This window comes from Rutidosis leptorrhynchoides, chromosome 9 (assembly GCF_046630445.1).
Source record: "Rutidosis leptorrhynchoides isolate AG116_Rl617_1_P2 chromosome 9, CSIRO_AGI_Rlap_v1, whole genome shotgun sequence".
NCBI lineage: Eukaryota > Viridiplantae > Streptophyta > Magnoliopsida > Asterales > Asteraceae > Rutidosis > Rutidosis leptorrhynchoides.
In genome coordinates, this window is record NC_092341.1 from 37,241,833 (window position 1) to 37,261,434 (window position 19,602).

Below are 19,602 nucleotides of genomic sequence, written 5' to 3' on the forward strand. Positions count from 1 at the left end.
CATATCTTGCATTGGACTAGGATCTAGAAGAACGGAATTAAATGAAAATCAGAACGGGGATGATAGGATGTCAGAGTCGCCATCATTATCTTAAGTATTTTTTTATTTTTTATTTTTTTTTGAAAAGCAAGTAAAATTTTATTAAAGCACAAAAATACAATGATTAATCGGGAGATGGATCCCAAATTACGAGTTCACAAATACACGATAATCCATTGGGTTTGCAGAGGAAGCAATCCCAATTAACTACAAAACAAATACACGAACATTACACAATTCTTAGATATTCGCTAGAATTGTTTAACCATGCTAGCCAAGAAAACTTTCTTCCTTTCGACCTTCGAGATATCCACTCATAGGATTTGAGTTGTATTTCAGTTAGAGCAACCGTTGTATTCCAACATTTGTTTCAGAATACCATGTTGTTTCGATTCTTCCAAATGAAATAAACACAAACTCATTCAACCGCTTGCCATACTTTCTTTCCGGTGCTCGATAATGAAGACGGGGCAATTAACTATTTTGTTATTTTATCTTTAAAAAATTAGAGATTTATAGTATATACATTAGTTAGGGATATATTTTACAAGAGACATGGAGTTGGTAAATATGTTTTGTAGAGACATGAGTTTGGTCAAAAATTCCGTATAACTATTTCGTATAAAGTTTCTTTGAAAAAGTATCTATTAGATTTATTAAAAAAGTGTAAAGGCGTTCTAATATTTCTTTTTTTTTCTTTTTCTTTTTTTTTCTTTTTTTTTTTTTTGAAAAGCAAGCAACATTTTATTACTACAGATTATGCAATACCAGTACAATGTCAAGCATAAGCATTTGAGATCATGCTTATCAGGGAGGAAATATAACTAACAATCCCTTTTTACATACATGAGCATCATCCTACTCTATGACCGAACACAACCTTCGAAGATACACTCGACTTATCCATGATCATTGAAAACATTTGGATTTATGAGCCATTGATTCCATACTAGATTGATATTACTTGCTCATGTTGAAATCCATTCGTATGACTTGAGTTGAACTTCGTTTAGAGCCTGATATCGGCCAAAAAGTCACGTTTTTACCCCCGATATTAGGCCTTAAATTCATAAAGTTCCAAACTTGATCACAAAAATAATCGCTTTGTCGGTTGATTTTGTAGATTAAGTAATTACGAAGGCGATGCAAAAAAAATCAAGTAAAACGGAGCTAAAACGAAGAATCTAGAGCGAAAACGGTGCAAGACAAGAAATCAAATTACGATCCAGTGATTCCAGCTGACCAGGCAAGCCAAACGTGTGATGCCCCGTACAAAATTAACGTGTACGGATCATCAACAACATGATCATTACAAGGTCAAACACTATATGCTGTTTTAAAAGAAGTTTGCATTCATAAAAAGAGTGATGTCTTAACCAACATCAAATGTTTAACATACGATAGTGTGCTTCTACGAATAGAAGGCAATAATAATAGTACGTGGCCCAAAGGTCGTTACAAATTCATTGTTTCAAAAGTAACATAGTTTGAATGCAAAGTAAATGTTTCATGCAGAGACATCTCTAAAAGCAGCGGGAGTCTACAGCAAGACTAGTACAGCGGAAGCAACCAAACTCTAAGCACCTGAGAAAACATGCTTAAAAACGTCAACACGAATGTTGGTGAGCTATAGTTTAAGTATAACAGTAATGTAAGGTAGGCCACGAGATTTCAGTGTTTCAAAACAATATGAAAAGTATATGTTCAACCGTGGACACTTGGTAACTAACTTAGCGTAATATCACCCCCTAAAAGTACACTTGGCGAGTGCGTAAGTTTACGAAATATTAAACACCCGTTAAATGCTAGCACTACTAGCCTGAATGGGGATGTCAAACCCTATGGATCCATATCTAAATTCGCGTTCACCGGTTCAAAGACCAATGACTAAATGTTACCGAGCTAAGGGGAAAGTTTATGCCGTTGTATAACCCACACATATATAAAGTTTAAGTACTCGTGCCTATTATGTAAAACGTAAAATGCGCACGTATTCTCAGTTCCCAAAATAGTTAAAGTAAAAAGGGATGCTATAACTCACAGTGAAAAGTAGTAAAGTGGATACGAGATAAGTAAGCAAGTAGTTGGTCCGAAAGGTCCTCAACCTAAGTCAAAAATTACTAAGTCAGTAAATCGTTCCCAAAGGTTTAAAAGTATGTAAATTAGGTCTTAAGTATCATCATCATTCATCATTAATCAAAAAGTGTAAAGTAAGTTTCAATCAAGAATAGAGTTTGAAATAAAGGCTGACTTCGTTCAGTCGCCACGACCTCTATACAAACTGAAATGAGGTGTGACCAGTGGACATGGCTCCGTATATGAGTTCCCTAGAGTCTGACCAATTTCCAGAACCAAAATCGTCTTCGTTTGACCGTGGCGAAGGTTTAAGTGCGAGTAGGTCAGAAATTTCAGCACAATGTTAAAGGGTGTAGTGACTTTCGGAAGGCCATAAATCCTAAATCGTAACTCGGATTAAGACGAGGTCTAAACAGAAAATCATCTACTCGAACCGAACTAACTGAAAATCAACTTTCCAGTAGCCCAGGTTGTCTGATCAGACCCGGAAAACAGTAGGTAAGGTGCTCCGGTGGGTTCTTGGTGCTTGATGCTCATCACGGTTCTCATCCTTGATGCTTATAGCTTCAAGTGTACAACTCGTTGATATGTTTGCATCATCTTAACCAAGTTTTGACCATCATAACACTAGTGTAAGTCTAAGATATGTAGCACAACTCAATTAAGGGTTGTAAGTAGTTTGATGAACCAAAGTTACATCAAGATCTTAGATCCGACACATACATGAGTTCTAATAGTAATATTAAGCTACAAACTTGAAAGTAAACTAAGTAAACAAGATCTTAAGTTGTAGAACTTAGTTCTTAGTTAGATCTTGAAGATTCTAGACTAAAAAGTCTAGATCTAGTGTTCATAAGTTAAATCCTAAGTTATAGAACTTGGATCTTCACTTTAATGAAACCATAAGTCATGAAACTTAGATTTTTATCTTGTAATATGTATGTAAGCTTATAAGCTCTTGTTTTAAACAAAATTAGAAGACCATAAGCTATAGAAACTTAGATCTATCATAAGTATATGAAGTTATAACTAAAAGTTAAACTTCCATGTTCTTGAACTTACAAAGTTTAACTTTAGTTTCAAGAAATATGAGATCAAGTTTAACTAGTAATACTTGACCAAATTAACAACATCACAACTTTAAATAAATAAAATGAAGAAATAAACTAAAGTTACAAGTATTATGTTCATGTTTGTTTCATACTTGAGAAGATTCAAATCAAAGTTTGGATCTTAAGGAAATAAACTTCAAGTCTACAAAACATGAACACAAGTAAGCTCTCAAGGCTTAAGAGTTTTAGATCTTTGTAACATCTTAATTATGGAACCATAAGTTATAGAACTTAGATCTTTGTTCTTTTTTCTTCATCAAACAAAGATGAAAGTAACAAGATTACATGAAGATACAAGCTAGATAACTTGATCTTTATCAACAACAAACAACAACAAACAAGTAACAAGCAAATGATGATAATACTTGTGCTAGTTTTCGGTTTTAAGAAAGAAAAGAAAGAAGAAGTAATGTTGTTACTTACAAAGTTTGAGAGAAAATGTTGAGAGAAAAAGATGGTGTAAGTTTGTGTGTGAGAAAATGAAGTAAAATACAAGTAAATAAGTAACACAAAAAAAAGTTTGAATCCCCTCCCACTTACACAAAGGCCGACGGTATAGGGTGCTCAAAGGGGGAGGTCAAATGCCAACTTTCAAGTGTGGGAATATGTAGAATGCTAGGAAGAAGAAACAAGTTAAATGCATGGGAGAAAGGTGCTATCATGCTTGAATAATTTGTCTCCTACTTAGCTTAATTAATACATGCTTAACATTAATAAGTTACTAGTAATAAAAGTGGGCTTACTAGTCCATTAAGTGGTGTAGGGTGGGCTTCCAAGTCCATTAAAATATAGCCCAAGTCCAAGTAAGTAACAAATTAAATAAAAGGCCCAAGTAATTAACTACTAACATTAGTTAATTGAAAATGATTAATAATAATTAATCATGAATGTAAGTAATATTCAAAATATTATTCGTGAAAAGTACGTGTGTCACAAAGACAAGTCGGGACATGGAAAGTTAAATACGGTAACAAGTAAAATGTATAAGCATACATTTAATAAAGCGCAAGTATTAATAATAAATATTAATAATTATACGTTGGAAAATCCAGGGTCGTTACATTACCCACCTGTTAAAGAAAATTTCGTCCCGAAATTTTAAGCTGAGGTAGATGGAGGAGTTGGGAAAAGGTGAGGATACTTTTGCATCATTTGATCCTCTCGTTCCCAGGTAAACTCAGGTCCTCGTTTGGCATTCCATCGTACTCGGACGATCAAAATCTTGTTGCGTTTCAAAGTTTTGACCTCACGGTCCATAATCTTGACAGGTTCTTCCACGAAGTGGAGTTTGTCATCAATCGTAAGTTCTTCCAGTGGTATGACAAGTTCTGGTTCAGCAAGACACTTCTTCAAATTCGATACGTGAAAAGTAGGATGAACTGAGCTCAATTGAGTTGGAAGATCCAAACGGTAAGCAACGGGTCCAACACGCTCTAAGATTTTGAAAGGACCAATGTATCGCGGGTTAAGCTTCTCACGTTTTCCAAAATGGATCACACCCTTCCAAGGCGCGACCTTCAACATTACACGGTCACCCACGTTGAATTCGAAGTCTTTACGTTTAAGGTAGGCATAACTCTTTTGGCGATCACGGGCCGTCTTGAGTCTCGCTTGAATTTGGACAATCTTCTCAGTTATTTCGTGGACTAACTCGGGTCTGGTGATTTGCTTTTCGCCTACTTCGGCCCAACAAATAGGAGATCGGCATTTTCGGCCATACAACGCTTCAAAAGGTGCAGCATTAATACTCGAATGATAACTGTTGTTGTAAGAGAATTCGGCTAGCGGCAAATGCATTTCCCAAGCCTTTCCGAAATCAATAACACAAGCATGCAACATGTCCTCCAAAGTCTGAATCATGCGTTCGCTTTGTCCGTCGGTCTGTGGGTGATACACAGTACTCATGTTGAGACGAGTCCCTAAGGCTTCTTGCAAAGAACGCCAAAATCTGGAAGCAAAATGGGCATCTTGGTCTGAAATAATCGACAAGGGCACACCATGACGAGATACAATTTCCTTTATGTATAGTTGAGCGAGTTTTTCCATCGTATCTGTTTCCTTCATGGCTATGAAGTGTGCAGATTTGGTAAGACGGTCAACGATAACCCAGATGGTATCGTATTCGCCCACCGTCTTTGGTAGTTTCGTGATGAAGTCCATCGTTATCCTTTTCCACTTCCATTGCGGGATTTTTGGTTGCTGAAGTAACCCAGAGGGCCTCTGATGTTCGGCCTTAACCTTCGAGCAAGTCAAACACTTTCCAACATAAGTTGCAACATCCTTCTTAAGATTAGGCCACCAATACTGTTCCTTAAGATCGCGGTACATTTTACCAGCTCCTGGATGAATCGAATATCGTGACTTGTGGGCTTCGTCTAGAATGAGGCTTCGTAAATCCCCATAACTAGGCACCCAAATTCTTCCGGCAAAGTATCGGAGTCCAGTCTCCTTAACCTTGAATCGAGAGACGAGAATGTTCAAGTGTTCATGAGATATATTCTCCCCCTTGAGAGCCTCATCTTGGGCTACTCGGATCTGGCTATTGAGATTTGAATGAATGGTGATGTTCAAGGCTCGGACAAACGGCTGATCTGATCAAATGGGCACAGCAAACGGCTTGCCAAACGGCCAGCCAGCCATTTGCTGGCAAATTTCAAGTCTATTTAAAGGGCTCTTTCCATCCATTTCAACACACACTCAATTTACAATTCATTTTATATTTTCAAGTTTTTAGTTAGTTTTTAGTAGTAGTTAGCTTAGGTTTTATTTTCCGGAGGGTATCCCGGCGAGTCCCTGCAATCTCGGGCAGATTTCTTCAGCCGTTTCAGGTTTTTATTCGAAATGCTTGTCTTTTGTATTAAACATGTATTCTTACCTTTTATGTTTAATAATGTGTTCCGATATTACCATGTTAGCTTAATTAGTCTGTATGTTGCCATGATAGAAGTTTGGGTTAGCGTAGTTATGTTAAATTAGTACGGTTACAGTTATTATGCTGAACTAGTGAGTCTGATAGATTTGTATGCTAGCATCTTAAGGATTGACCAACCTAGGTTGTGATTAGGACTTGTCCACCTATATGAACTTAGCTACTTCATAGGATTAAAACCCCTGGTTATACTGTATCTGAAGATTCTATGAACTCGGTATGGCCGGAGTTCCCGAGAGGCATCTAATGCGCTTTTAGGACACGGAACTTAGGAATTGAGACATGAATGACCTAGTATACTTATTGAATATTCCAAGGAGACTTCTTAGGAGCTGTTAAGATCTAGCTAGTGCCTTGACTGTATGATCCAAATCTATTGCATGTTCTTGTTTGATTGTTGCCCTAGGATTAAGTCATATCAACTGTTTAGGTATCTGCTAGGTTTCTATATGCTTTACTTTCAGTATATCAACTGTAATGATGTATAATGTTTGATTTGGTTTGATCTCATTAGTATGATGAAATGGTTGTTAGTTTTCATTTAAGGTTTTGGCAAATTAACCCGACAGGCTCCTTCCGTTTGCGATCAGTGTTCAATCAACACGGCACGTTGTTATTCAGTTAACTAAACTGATAACGAGGGTTAGGATTAGAACTCAACTCACTAATAAACCTAGTGCTTTACTAAAAGATAACCTCCGAGGTATAGTTACCTTTCAATTATACAACCAAGTGACATACTTTTCACTACTCAACGAGAACTCTGAGAGTCTAGAGATAAGTAGGTATGTGTAATTGGCTCATCCAACCATATCTACACCATTCCAATCATAGCTTTAACATCAACATAATTACCTTTCCTTAGCTCGAACTAATATATTTGTCAACATTTTTCTGATCTGCATACTTCAGATATCCTTCCATCCTATTTACTTTTTCGCAATTAGGATCTTTAGCTTAAACTAACTACTATCTTTACCCAGGTAATTTAAATAAAAGACAATTATCCACTTGATCTTCAATTCATTAAACCATTCAAAAACACGACCCTAGGTTAACTTACACCTTCTACATTAGAAAGATAAAAGTAAATTTAGGCCCCGCACAATATAAATAAAATAAACCCTTGTTTACCACTTTGATCATCTGATTCTGACGTCTTGTAAGGACACCGCAAGAATAAAACCATCTTTTTCGGTCATATTAGAGCCATAGGTCCGTTGCTTTTCTTCTTTTGGAATAGTGTGAGATTACGGTTTATCCAAATGATGTACGCACAAACCCCTCTAATAGCTTGCCATAGATTTGAAGAATGATTAGGTTGCGAATAGTTGTGTATCGCTTTGAACATTTCATCCATGTAGGGGTATATAGGACTGTTTGAAGTCCACCAACGAAAGACGTGAGACCAAAGATCTTTTGCAAACGAAGAATTTAGTAAAATACGGTCGATCGTTTCAATGTCATCGTCACACACGGGGCAACGAACTGAATCCAAATCTACACCACGTTTGTCTAACTCGACACGAACTGAGATTCTTTGTTGATTAGCTCACCAAACAAAAACACTAATTTTTTGAGGTAATGCATAAATTCGAACTGTTTCACATTGTGAGGTGTTGGACAGTACTAGTTTATCATCAATTAATTTGGTAAGCACCTGTGTGGAGAAAGCACCATTAGTATGAAAGTTCCAAGCCCACGTATCTGAAATACCCTCCTTGAAAACAAAGTTATTTAGCATTGATTCAATCTCGTTCAGTTCTGTAAGAGTACTTCCTGTAGGGGGCCGAATCCAGTTTTAAGAAAGTGATGTTCTCGCGCCATCTTTAACTAGCACGACCTTCAACATTATCTCCTTTTCAGAATCTAGCAAATATAACCTGCTAAACTTTTCTCCGAGCACCTGATTGTTCAACCATTTATCTAGCCAAAACCGAGTGTCATTTCCTTTGGAAGCATGTTCACGAACGAGTTAGTAAAAGATATATTCAAGCTATTGATGAAAAAACCAGCTTTACATATGTTTTTCCACACCATTCCCATTCCCGCATTTGGATTTTGAGAGCCTAAATATCCATTCCGCCCGTAGATAGTTGTAATAATTTTGACCCAAAAAGCATTTTTCCAATATGAAACCTCCACTACCATTCCCTAACAATGCCAAGTTTTTGGCTTTAAGGGAACCAATATTTAACCCCCCGCCCACATATGGAACTAAGATGTTTTTCCATTTTACCCAAGATATTTTGTATTATCGCCCAACCCGCCCCGAAAAACTTACGTCTCAAACCTTCGAGCATGTGTATGACACACGACGGAGCACGAAATTAGTCGCAAGTTTCAAACTTTTAGATATTACAAGTATAGAGTTTTATTTTTATTAATTAATGTATGTATAATTTTAGAAATTAGAATTTTACTTTTTAATTAGTTTATTTGATTTATGCCCATATGAATGCAACTTACAAATATTTTATTTAAAGGGTAGCATGGTAATTTTATACTTGATAGGAAGCTTATTATTTTGATAAGCTAGAAGCTTATTATTTTGATAAGCGAGTTTCATGCGCTTTATTTTTCTAGAACGTATGAAATCTAAAAGCTCAACTTTTCATTCCACGCCAAACAAAGTTTATGGCTTGAAATATATTATAATCATAAGTTTAAGATTTCATAAGCTCCTAAAAGTTTGTCACGCAAACAAACTTCGAGTAATTTTTTTTTAAAGGCAAGGCTCTAAAGTGACAAACTTCAAGTAACTTTTGATTGTAAAACTTAAATAAACTTATAGCTTTTGAAATAAGAAATTACATAATTACTCTTCATATATAATTATACTCCATCCGTCCCTATTTAATTGTCAAGTATACTATTTTGGGATGTCTTAACTTAGCTGTCAACTTTTATAAATAGACAAGAAAAGTAAGATACAGTTCTTTTATACCTTTACTTTATGCTTTTAAAATAAAAAATGGGTAAAAAGTAAGGGGTAAAATTGAAAAGTAAACAAACAGTATAATGTAATAATGACATTTTCAAAACTGTGTATTTTTTGTCTTGGACAATTAATATGGGACGGAGGGAGTATACCATAAATTCTATTTTCTGTTTTCTAAATTTACAACTATAAATTCTGGCTACCAGCTTCAGTAATGAGTTATAGCTCCAACTATAAACTTCGACTCTAGTTGATAAATGTGTAGTTTGGCTTGTGTTTAGGTTTGTTGTCATTGGCCGAGTTTCACGATTTGTGGTTGATTTTGGTCGTGGACGAATGTTAAAGGTGGTGGTTGACGACAGTTGTTGGTGATGGTTGATGGGGAAGGTCGATAGTGGTGGTGGACATACAAACGATTGTAGCGATGGTGTCGAACGGAGATTGACGGTCATTCTTGCCGCAGTTTTTGTATAGTTGGCGGTGGTGAACGAAGTTGGTGGCGTTAAGGTTGCCGGCAGCGGTGCCCGAAAATCGGCGGACATTAACGGTGTTAGTGACCGGTGATTTCGCCGGAGTTGTTAATGGGGGTGAGGTCAACGATGATGGTGACCGGAGATTAATGGTGGTGGTGGTTAGAGAGGTAGATCGTGGTGGTAAAGTATTGGTGGTCTAAAAAAATGAAATGCATAATAAATGTACAATTACAAAAATAGTCATGTGAACAAAGTTAAAATTGCTACTTTTCAGATGGGTATATTTGTAATTAAACATGCTTTTAGATTTACTACGTAGTATTATAATGATATAATACTTTATTCGTTTCAATTTAATTTAATAGTTTATGTTTGACTTTTCAAATCAAAATTAGTAAAGAAAAAATTTAAAAATGAAAAAGAGACTATTAATAGCTGTAATGACTTATCATTCTTAGAGAGGTCAGGAGTTTGATACGCTTTATCTACTAGAGTACTAGTGAAAAAAATTTCTAAAGAAAAAGATGTTGAAAAGGTATTTAACGTGAATGCCGTCATTATGATTGAAGTTCATACTCATATACATATACTCAACTATATCTATATTTTTTTTTTCCCTACACACCTTCAACAAACATTCACCGTCATTTCACACCGCCGGCCTGCAATGAAGCTGTCGGAAAACGAAGCCGACGTCGTCGAAGCATCAAATCTCCAGTACATTCAATCTCTATTAACCTCAATTCCACACACAATTTCCTTCAAAGGCAAATGGTCACTCATCGAAGCAAAACTCTCCGATCTCAAATCACAACTTTCAGACGTCACCGACTTTCCGGCGAACTCATTATCCGTTGAAATACTCCGTTCACTTTCACACACGCTTTCACAAGCCCTAACTCTATCGTTAATTTGTCATAGTCTTCATCTTCCTTCAGGTAAACTCAAAACACAAAACGACATCGATTCGATTTCATCTAAACTAACTACTCACATTCACGATTTAGATATTTTAATTAAAAACGGCGCGCTCGATAAAAATAACGAAAATGAAAACGACATCGTTTCGAAAAGAGAATCGATACGAGTTGAGTCGCGGAATTTAATTACTCGGTTACAGATCGGTTCAACTGAGTCGAGAAACTCAGCGCTTGACTCGTTATTAGGTTTATTACAAGAAGATGATAAACACGTGTTAATCGCTGTGGCGCAGGGAGTGGTTCCGGTGCTCGTGCGCTTACTGGATTCCACCTCAACTTCCGAAATTAAAGAGAAAACGGTAACTGCTTTAGCTAGGGTTTCAAATGTTGATTCAAGTAAACATGTATTAATAGCCGAAGGACTTATGTTGTTACATCAATTACTTCGAATACTCGAATCAGGTAGTGGATTTGCAAAAGAGAAAGCATGTATTGCACTTTTATGTTTATCGCATACTAAGGAAAATGCTAGGGCAATTGGATCTAGAGGTGGAATTTGTTCGTTACTGGAAATTTGCGATTCTGGTACGCCGAATTCGCAAGCAATTGCAGCCGGCGTGTTACGGAATCTCGCTCGTTTTGCTGAAACCGGGGAGAATTTTATGGAAGAAGACGCGATTTCGGTACTTTTGACACTAGCTAGTTCGGGTACTTTGTTGGCTCAAGAGTATTCTATTTCGTGTTTGAGTAATTTAGTTAGGGATGATGATAATTTGAAGCTGTTGATTGTTAAAAGAGGTGTGATCAATTGTTTGAAAACGTTTTGGGATTCGAATATCGATTTTAGGGGTTTGGAAGTAGCTGTTGAGTTTTTGAAAACCCTAGCCTCCGATGAACGAGTAGTGGATATCATAATTTCGGATGGTTTTATACAGCGGATTGTTAATGTGTTAAGTTGTGGGGTTTTGGCAGTTAGGATTCAGTCTGCAAAAGCGGTTTATCGATTAGGATGTAGTAATGCAAAAGTGAGAAAGGAATTAGGGGAATTCGGGTGTATACCGCCTTTGATTGCAATGTTGGATGGTAAAGCGATTGATGAAAGACTTGCCGCATCGAAAGCTTTATCAGTGATGTTGATTTGTTCAGGGAATAGAAGGATTTATCGAAAGGAACAAAAAGGGATAGTGAGTGCAGTCCAGTTATTAGATCCTTCTATACCTAATTTGGACAAGAAATACCCTGTTTCGATATTAACATCCTTAACCCATTCAAAGAAATGTCGTAAACAGATGGTGAATTCAGGTGCTTTATTGTATTTACAAAAGCTTGTTGAAATGGAGGTTGATGGTGCGAAAAAGTTACAGGAGAACATCGGTCGAGGGAAGCTTTGGGGCGTTTTCTCAAGGCCGTAACGATCGTAATCTTTAACAGAAATCTGTTTTAATGTATCTACTTGTTATGGTAATCTACACTTCCTGTGTATCTTGTTTTGTTTTTGTTCATCATTTGTTTATAATCATGTTAGTAGTAGTAGTAGTGGTGGTGGTGGTGGTGGTGGTGGTGGTGGTGGTGGTGGTGGCGGCGGCGGCGGCGGCGGCGGCGGCGGCGGCGGCGGCGGCGGGAGTGGTGGTGGTGGTGGTGGTGGTGGTGGTAGTAGTCGTAGTGGTAGTAGTGGTGGTGGTGGTAGTAGTCGTAGTGGTAGTGGTGGTGGTGGTGGTGGTGGTGGTGGTAGTAGTCGTAGTCGTAGTCGTGGTGGTGGTGGTGGTGGTGGTGGTGGTGGTGGTGGGGGGGGGGGCAGCGGCAGCGGCGGCGGCGGCGGCAGCGGCAGCGGCGGCGGCGGCGGCAGCGGCAGCGGCAGCAGCAGCAGCAGCAGGAGCAGCAGGAGCAGGAGCAGCAGCAGCAGGAGCAGCAGCAGCAGCAGCAGGAGCAGCAGCAGCAGCAGCAGCAGTTGTTGAGAAGGCAATTCATTGTTAGTTATTAGTAGAGTCTACTACTGAGATATGTATGTTTAGATAATTACTTTTCTTTGTTTGGTGAGCTAACATGAATTATTTGTAATATTTTCCACCAAAACGCAATAATTTAATAAATTATTAGTGTAAAACATTCATAGAACTTGATGTACACTTGTATATGACAGCAAGTTCCATTACTATTACTATATATTTTCATTTGCTGGCATAATTGCTTTACAAGTTATTAGTTTTAAAGGCAGCTCAATGCATAATATACAATCCCCATGCTATTACCTGATGTTAAAGTATGGATTGATTGATAATTTGATATGATTGAGCTCTAGAATATATAGTTTTATTTAAGATAAAACTATATTATACAGAAAAGAAAGTGTGTACATTACTTTAAAGAAAGTTGCAGGATATTTTCATTTAGAGTTGACCTATTGTGCTTTACTTATTGTTTTATAACTTTTAGGAATTTTTTTCTTCAACTATAATCGTGATACAAAGTTTTGAACTTTATATGAATATCCCTGTAAAGGTTAGCAAGGGATTTGGGCCATGTGCAATTTGGTGGGTCCAAGATAAAATTTCAGTATCTAAATCATATATGGAATATGAATAATTCATTCAATTTTGTTTATCTATCAAAGTGTCAATGTGTATAGTATACTCTTCAAGGCCATGTGCTTTTGTTCTGTGCATGTCCAAACATCTTTCTTTCTTCGTAGTTTCCTCCAAATAACTAAGGACCTACATGAATCGGATAGTACTTACATACATTAATGAGTTGTACAACACGATCTAACAACATCTCGAGACGTCGTTTATGAGCTGGGAAGACCGAAAGTAGTGAGCAAACAAATGATAGAAGTCGTAGAACCATATGAAAACAAGAAATGCAGAACTGAAAAATAAGGTACTTGCTATTTAGGTTGGTCAATTTGGGCAAAGTTTATTCAAGCGGTCTGTTATTAATCCTTGGTACTTGCTTACTTTTTTTTATCAGGGTTTTTTCTATTCAAGTTACCCAGAGATGATGAGTATTGTAACTTGGCTGTACACGACATAATCAGGTTATTCTAATCGGATCTCTGTTCACCCAAATATATGTTGGTAGTAAGGTTTGACATGAGATCTTTTGTGATAATATCGGGACGTCAACTACTAGATTGCTGTGATAATATCTTGTGATGATGGCTTGCTTCTTTGCTAATTGCTACTTGCTTACTTGTTTTGATCAATTCGTGATATTTACTTAATGAGTTCATGTGAGGAAAAGTGCATATTTATATAATGGTGTATGTAAATTTGCAAAGTTGTAACAGTAAGTACTTACCTATCCCAAATAAGGAATGCTCCGGGTACATTTATTTTATTTGATTTACATAACTATAGCAAATATGGAATGTTCATGGTACATATATTTTATTTGATTTACATAGCTATAGCAAATAAGGAATATTCATGGTACATATATTTTATTTGATTTGATTTAATTGACAGAGTATATACATAATGCTTAATGTAACCTATATCTTACTTGCTTTATGTAAAGCAGTAAACATCAACCTCAACAAAACCCAATACCATATAAGTGGTGTATGGGAGAAAGTGAGATGTAGACAATCCTTCCCCTATCCGAGAATAAAGACAAGTCATATTTCCACCCAAAGTTAAAACGCTCTCCAAGGTAGAGAAAGTCATCTCTCTCTCTATTCGACGGATAGAGAGATTGCTTTCAAGTGGACCTCCGGCCAATAAGTAGGATAAAAAAAATTTGAAAAATAAAATAAAATTGAGACACCATGGAAGTGGTAAAATCAAATTTCCATGGGTTTTAAATCATGCCTGAAATTTACTTTAGACTCTAAGAGTCAGTCAAGTCGCCAAAAAATCGACGTTTGCTGTCGACTCAATAGCTAGAGCCGTTAAAGCAGTAAAGTACCCTCAAATGTTTCATGATTACTAAGTTCATTTTTTTGTTTGTTTCCTTTTTCTATAAAAAAATAGGCACATGACTTTGGGAATATACACCACTATTAAGATCTATTTAATCAGGGAATGTTTAGCTCGTGGTCAAAATATATATTACCAACTCATCAACGGCTCAAATCTTTTAGAGTTAACATGTTCTTTCCTAATATGTAAGAGGAATTGATTTGTATTTTTTGAGGGGCTAATTCTACCAAGTTTATTTACCATCCATCCATGAATGCATTAAACTTGCACTTGATATATATTGTTCATAATCAACTAACAATCAGGGGGAGAATTTAGGTGCTACCCGTGAGGTCACGGGATACTATTAGTTTGAAAGTTTTTATTAGAAAATACTCTTTAAATTGTACAAAACACCACTAAATTTAACTGCACGATCCCATATATTTTTCAAAATTTATAGTTTTTCTTTTAATTTGTATTAGGACACCGCTAAATTTACCTACTCCGATCCCATATATTTTTCGAATTTGTAGTTTTTTTAAGTTAAATATCACTAAAATAGTATCAAAATATAATTTCTACTAAAAAAATTTTCGGGACCTCGTTAACTTATAATTCTGAAATCGTCACTGCTAACAATTAATTCTTTTTAAGGATGATGATAGTATATATTCTCTCATTGAACATGAGGTATTTTCCAACTAAACCCTCTAATATCATGTATCTTCAACTTAAACTTCAAGTTCTCTCAAATTTATCCATTTTGAATCGAGATATAATACATATTATTAATTATTAATTATTATTATTATATTATTATACAAACACAACAAATATATAAACTAAATAAATATAAATATAAATAGAAGTCATAAGAAGCCATATACATAATCAATTGCGAGATCGAGATATAATACAAATCAAGTTAAGTATATATGATATTAGAGTGTTTAGTGAAAGAAATATGTAATTTTGATGTTTAGTAGGGGAATATATGATATTTTATATATTATTACCTTTTTTTCTCTTCCATTTCATTCTTTTTTTACTGTCTTTAAAAATACTACCTCCTCATATATCGGCCTCGATATTACTAAATAGTATTGTTGAGTAGACACAATAGACAATAAGACGAAGTTGCATACGTATAACATGTACTTATTCCTTCAAGTATACTCTGACTTTGTCACAAACATACTTAGATGAAGTAAAATATATAGATTTTGGGACATGATACTAGTGGCGGAAGTAAAAATGATCGAGGTTTAGATCACCGATGGGCAGGGGCGAACCTACCCTTCAATATATATATTTTTTTTTAATAATCTATACTCCATTTGTGTAATATATATTATCTTGCGTTTCAAAAAAAAAAAAAAAAAAAAATTATAATTCAAACTGTGTAGAACACCACTAAATTTAAGTATATGACCCCTGTATATTCAGAATTTATAGATTTTGAAGGTAAACGACCACTAAAATACCCTTCAAATATAATTTGTAATAGAAAAAAATTTCGGGACCCCATTGAGTTTTAATTCTAAATTCGCCACTGCCGACGGGAAAGCAATCACAAAATTCGGATTTTAAATTTTACAGTATAAGTTCTTTCAACGGTTTTCTATGTTCCATTTAAATAACAATATTGAGAATCTCTTTCAACTCACTTCTGTGTGTGTTTCACACTTTGCTTATTTATTGAACAAAGAGAGGAGACTGTATACGAATATAGGATCACTCAAGTGAAACTCTCTACTTTATGAAAGGTCTCCATTAAGTTGATTAATCACAATGATAATGAATTATTAATCAAATAGTGTAACAACTATTTATATATGTATGTATATGTATATGTATATGTATATGTATATATTTGTGTATCCATGTATGTTTATTTGTCTACTATATATATCGTCGCATTGTTCGATGCATCCTGGGACCATTAGGACTGAAGACGACCTTCTTTTCTCTTGAGCTTGGTTGGTTTTCATTTAGTTGTGTGGTTCGGGGATGTTTACTGTAAAGGTGCATGAGTAGTGTTTGGTTTGTTACGGGTGGTTGGCTTTCTGCTTGCGCAACAACACATGCCTTTCGAGTTCTGTTTTCAATGCCTTTCGGCTCTGTTAATTAAGGCAATTACAAGCGTCGACTTATTGGCGACTTGACTTCCTCGTAGAGCCTAAATTGATTTTCAGGCAGACTTTAAAACCCAAGAAAATTTGATTCTACCATTTTTATGGCGACTTTTTTTTTTGGCCGGAGGTCCTCACGGAAGCAATCTCTCTACACTGGAGTAGCGAGATGGATGACTTTTTCTTCCTGTGGGTGGAGAAATTTTTCTCGACTCGTGATTAGAGAAACGACTTCTTTTCTATTCTAGGGTAGAGGAATGATTGTTTACATCTCACATCCCGATACCTCGCATACGCGGGATTGGAAATTGGGTATTGTTGTTGTTGTTGTAGTGTAACACCTATTTGAATAACAAATTCAAATAAGTTACAGTATAAGTTAATGTGGTATTAATCTCTTTTTTACTTTAAAAGTTTGTGGGTGCAACTTATATATTTCCAACATTAGATGTATACAGTGTTGGTGTTATTTTTGATAGAAAAATGATATGGTTACTTGTTCCACATCGGTGGGAGGAAGAAGTTGGAGGTGAGTGACTTGGTTATAAAATGAGTGCTAAGTCTTCATTCCAATTTGCACCAATCAATACACTTTAAGTATTTGATTCTTTCTTTCTTTCTTACTCTTGTTTGAGAGTTGTATTAGTTAAATACTTTGGAGAGTGTAGTTGGCTTAAGAGAGTTGTCTATGTTATTGACAATTTGTGATATAGTGTATTCTCTCTTTGGAGGCCCGTGGTTTTTCTCATGTTTTGGAGTTTTCACGTTAAATTCTTGTATGGTGGATTGTTCTTATTTCTTTACTGTTTTTCCATTGGGCGTGTGTTGAGAATTAGTGAGGTCGTAATTTCCCAACATACAGAGTATATTCTTTACAGATTGAGGACCAACCACGTTTAATGCTCGATCGTACAACTAAAATTTCACAGAGTTTATTGTTTGAACCATTAACACGTTTTATTTGGGGTAAATATAACGAATGGGTACCGAAATAGACAATCATGTTTCAACTTGTGGAACAAAAACTACTTTAAAATTCTAACAAGGTTGGTGAGAAATATTTCTAGACGATGACCATAAGTCGAACTTGAATTCATCTGAATTTAAATTTGCTCGAAATCGCACCAAATTTTGATGAAAACGCATATGGTTTTATGACACATATCTGAATGAAGAATGATCATTAAAATATATACTACTGATGATTGGTGACAAACTGACGATAAACATCACACTAGAGTTCAAGTACAAATGGGCCATTAAAACAAGGCCTATTATAGTGGTTTCGATCCAACTTAAACAAATCATATAAATAGTATCGGTAGTTTATTTTTGAGAACTGATTAGTGCAAATGGTGTTGTGAAGTATCTAAGGGAATCTTTACCTCTGAATTTAAATATTTTAGCATTGAATGCTAAATTATCTAATATTAAGCCCCTTTTTTTTTCTCATCTCTAAGTGACATATGTTATTTACTTGTTGGAATGCAATCACTAAGAAGGTTAAAGTTGGGCGATAAATGCAAAAATGTTACTCTCACAAATGCCTCAAATCCTTGGGTTTTACTTTAGCCGAGTCGCTTAACTATGCGCACAAGAAAGCATGTTGAAGGATTAATGTTTTCGATTTTTACCTTATGCACTCACTGTTTTCGTACGGTTATAACAACTTTGTAATTTTAGGTTCACTTTTGTTTGTTCTTTATAGCCTAGCCAATCTAGATTTATAATGGATTGAGTGAAGGTTTGTAATGTTTGGGTCATGCCAACATTTTGATGGCTAGCTCTTTTTTTGGTTTATATAGGAGTCTCTTTTTTTTGCCAAAAAAAAGTGACATATGTTATTGAATTGTTTCACATCGAGTGTTGGATCATTCATAACTGAAACACTATCTTAACAATTAAACACCTACGTTTTCTGTAATATCCTCATCAAAGCATATACATAACACTTAATAACCAAATATATTAGATTTTTATTCATCTAACACGTTAATAAAGTAATTTTACCCAGTTCACATCGTAAATGTAACACGCTAAATTATTTAGGTTTATCAAACATAACATAAATTCAACTGACGATTACGTCATGATATTTTCTTTTTGTGTATTAATTAATTTTTTTTTTGTAAAATTATTTGTATCAATATTTATTTTTTTTCTCCACTTTCAGCTTAATATGTAACCCAAAATTTTCGAAGTAACATACATCGGCTCACAATTTTAGAGACAAACTGTATAGTTAAAAAAAAAATCCTTCATATTTTAGCTGACCATCTGAATACCAATTCCTAGCGAACAAGTGTTTAGGTAACTTAAGGTGTCGTTTGGTTTGAGGATTTGAAATCACAGAATTTTAAATATCGTGAGATTTGAAATACCAAGGGATTATAAATCCCATGATTTAACATCCTACTACGTGTTTGATTTAGGGATTTGAAATTTCGGGATTTGTATAAATTAGAATGTAACAATTAAACGTAAATATAAAACGTAAAACGTTAAACATACAATTTAAACGCAAAATGAAAAAAATAAACGTAAAGCGTAAATTGTAAAGCGTACGCGTAAATGTGAAACAAAAAACAAGTAAAATCTCAAAGCTAAAATGTAAATAATATACTTAAACCATAGACCTAAAACGTAAAAATTAAAACGTAAACAGCAAACGTAAAACGTTAACGTAAAACGTAAACGTAACACGTAACCGTAAAACATAATCGTAAACGTAACACGTAACCGTAAAACATAATCGTAAACGTAACACGTAACCGTAAAACATATACATAACACGTAACCGTAAAATGTATACGTAACCGTAAAATGTAACACGTAAAGCGTAAAACATAAATATAAAACGTAAAACGCAAATGTCAACCATAAAACTTAAACATAAAATGTAAAACTTATCGACCATTCATCATCTACTACGACAAAAGCTTATCGAACACACTTGGAATCTTTCAGCTAACTTCTGTGTTCGACACGTGCCACAAATGGGACCTTCCAACACAACCAAAAGTGATGAAGAAGACGAAGACGAAAACGAAGACGAGGACGTGCAGTGCAATGTGATGA

The 19,602-nt window shown here is 35.4% G+C and overlaps 1 protein-coding gene across 1 annotated transcript; it reads left to right on the forward strand.

Moving 5' to 3' along the window:
* Window positions 1-10,207: 10,207 nt before the first annotated feature.
* On the forward strand, window positions 10,208-12,004 carry LOC139867284 (uncharacterized). Its single transcript, XM_071855633.1, has one exon. It carries the CDS (start codon window positions 10,238-10,240, stop codon window positions 11,900-11,902), a length of 1,665 nt encoding a protein of 554 aa, XP_071711734.1. The 5' UTR covers window positions 10,208-10,237; the 3' UTR covers window positions 11,903-12,004.
* Window positions 12,005-19,602: the final 7,598 nt, after the last annotated feature.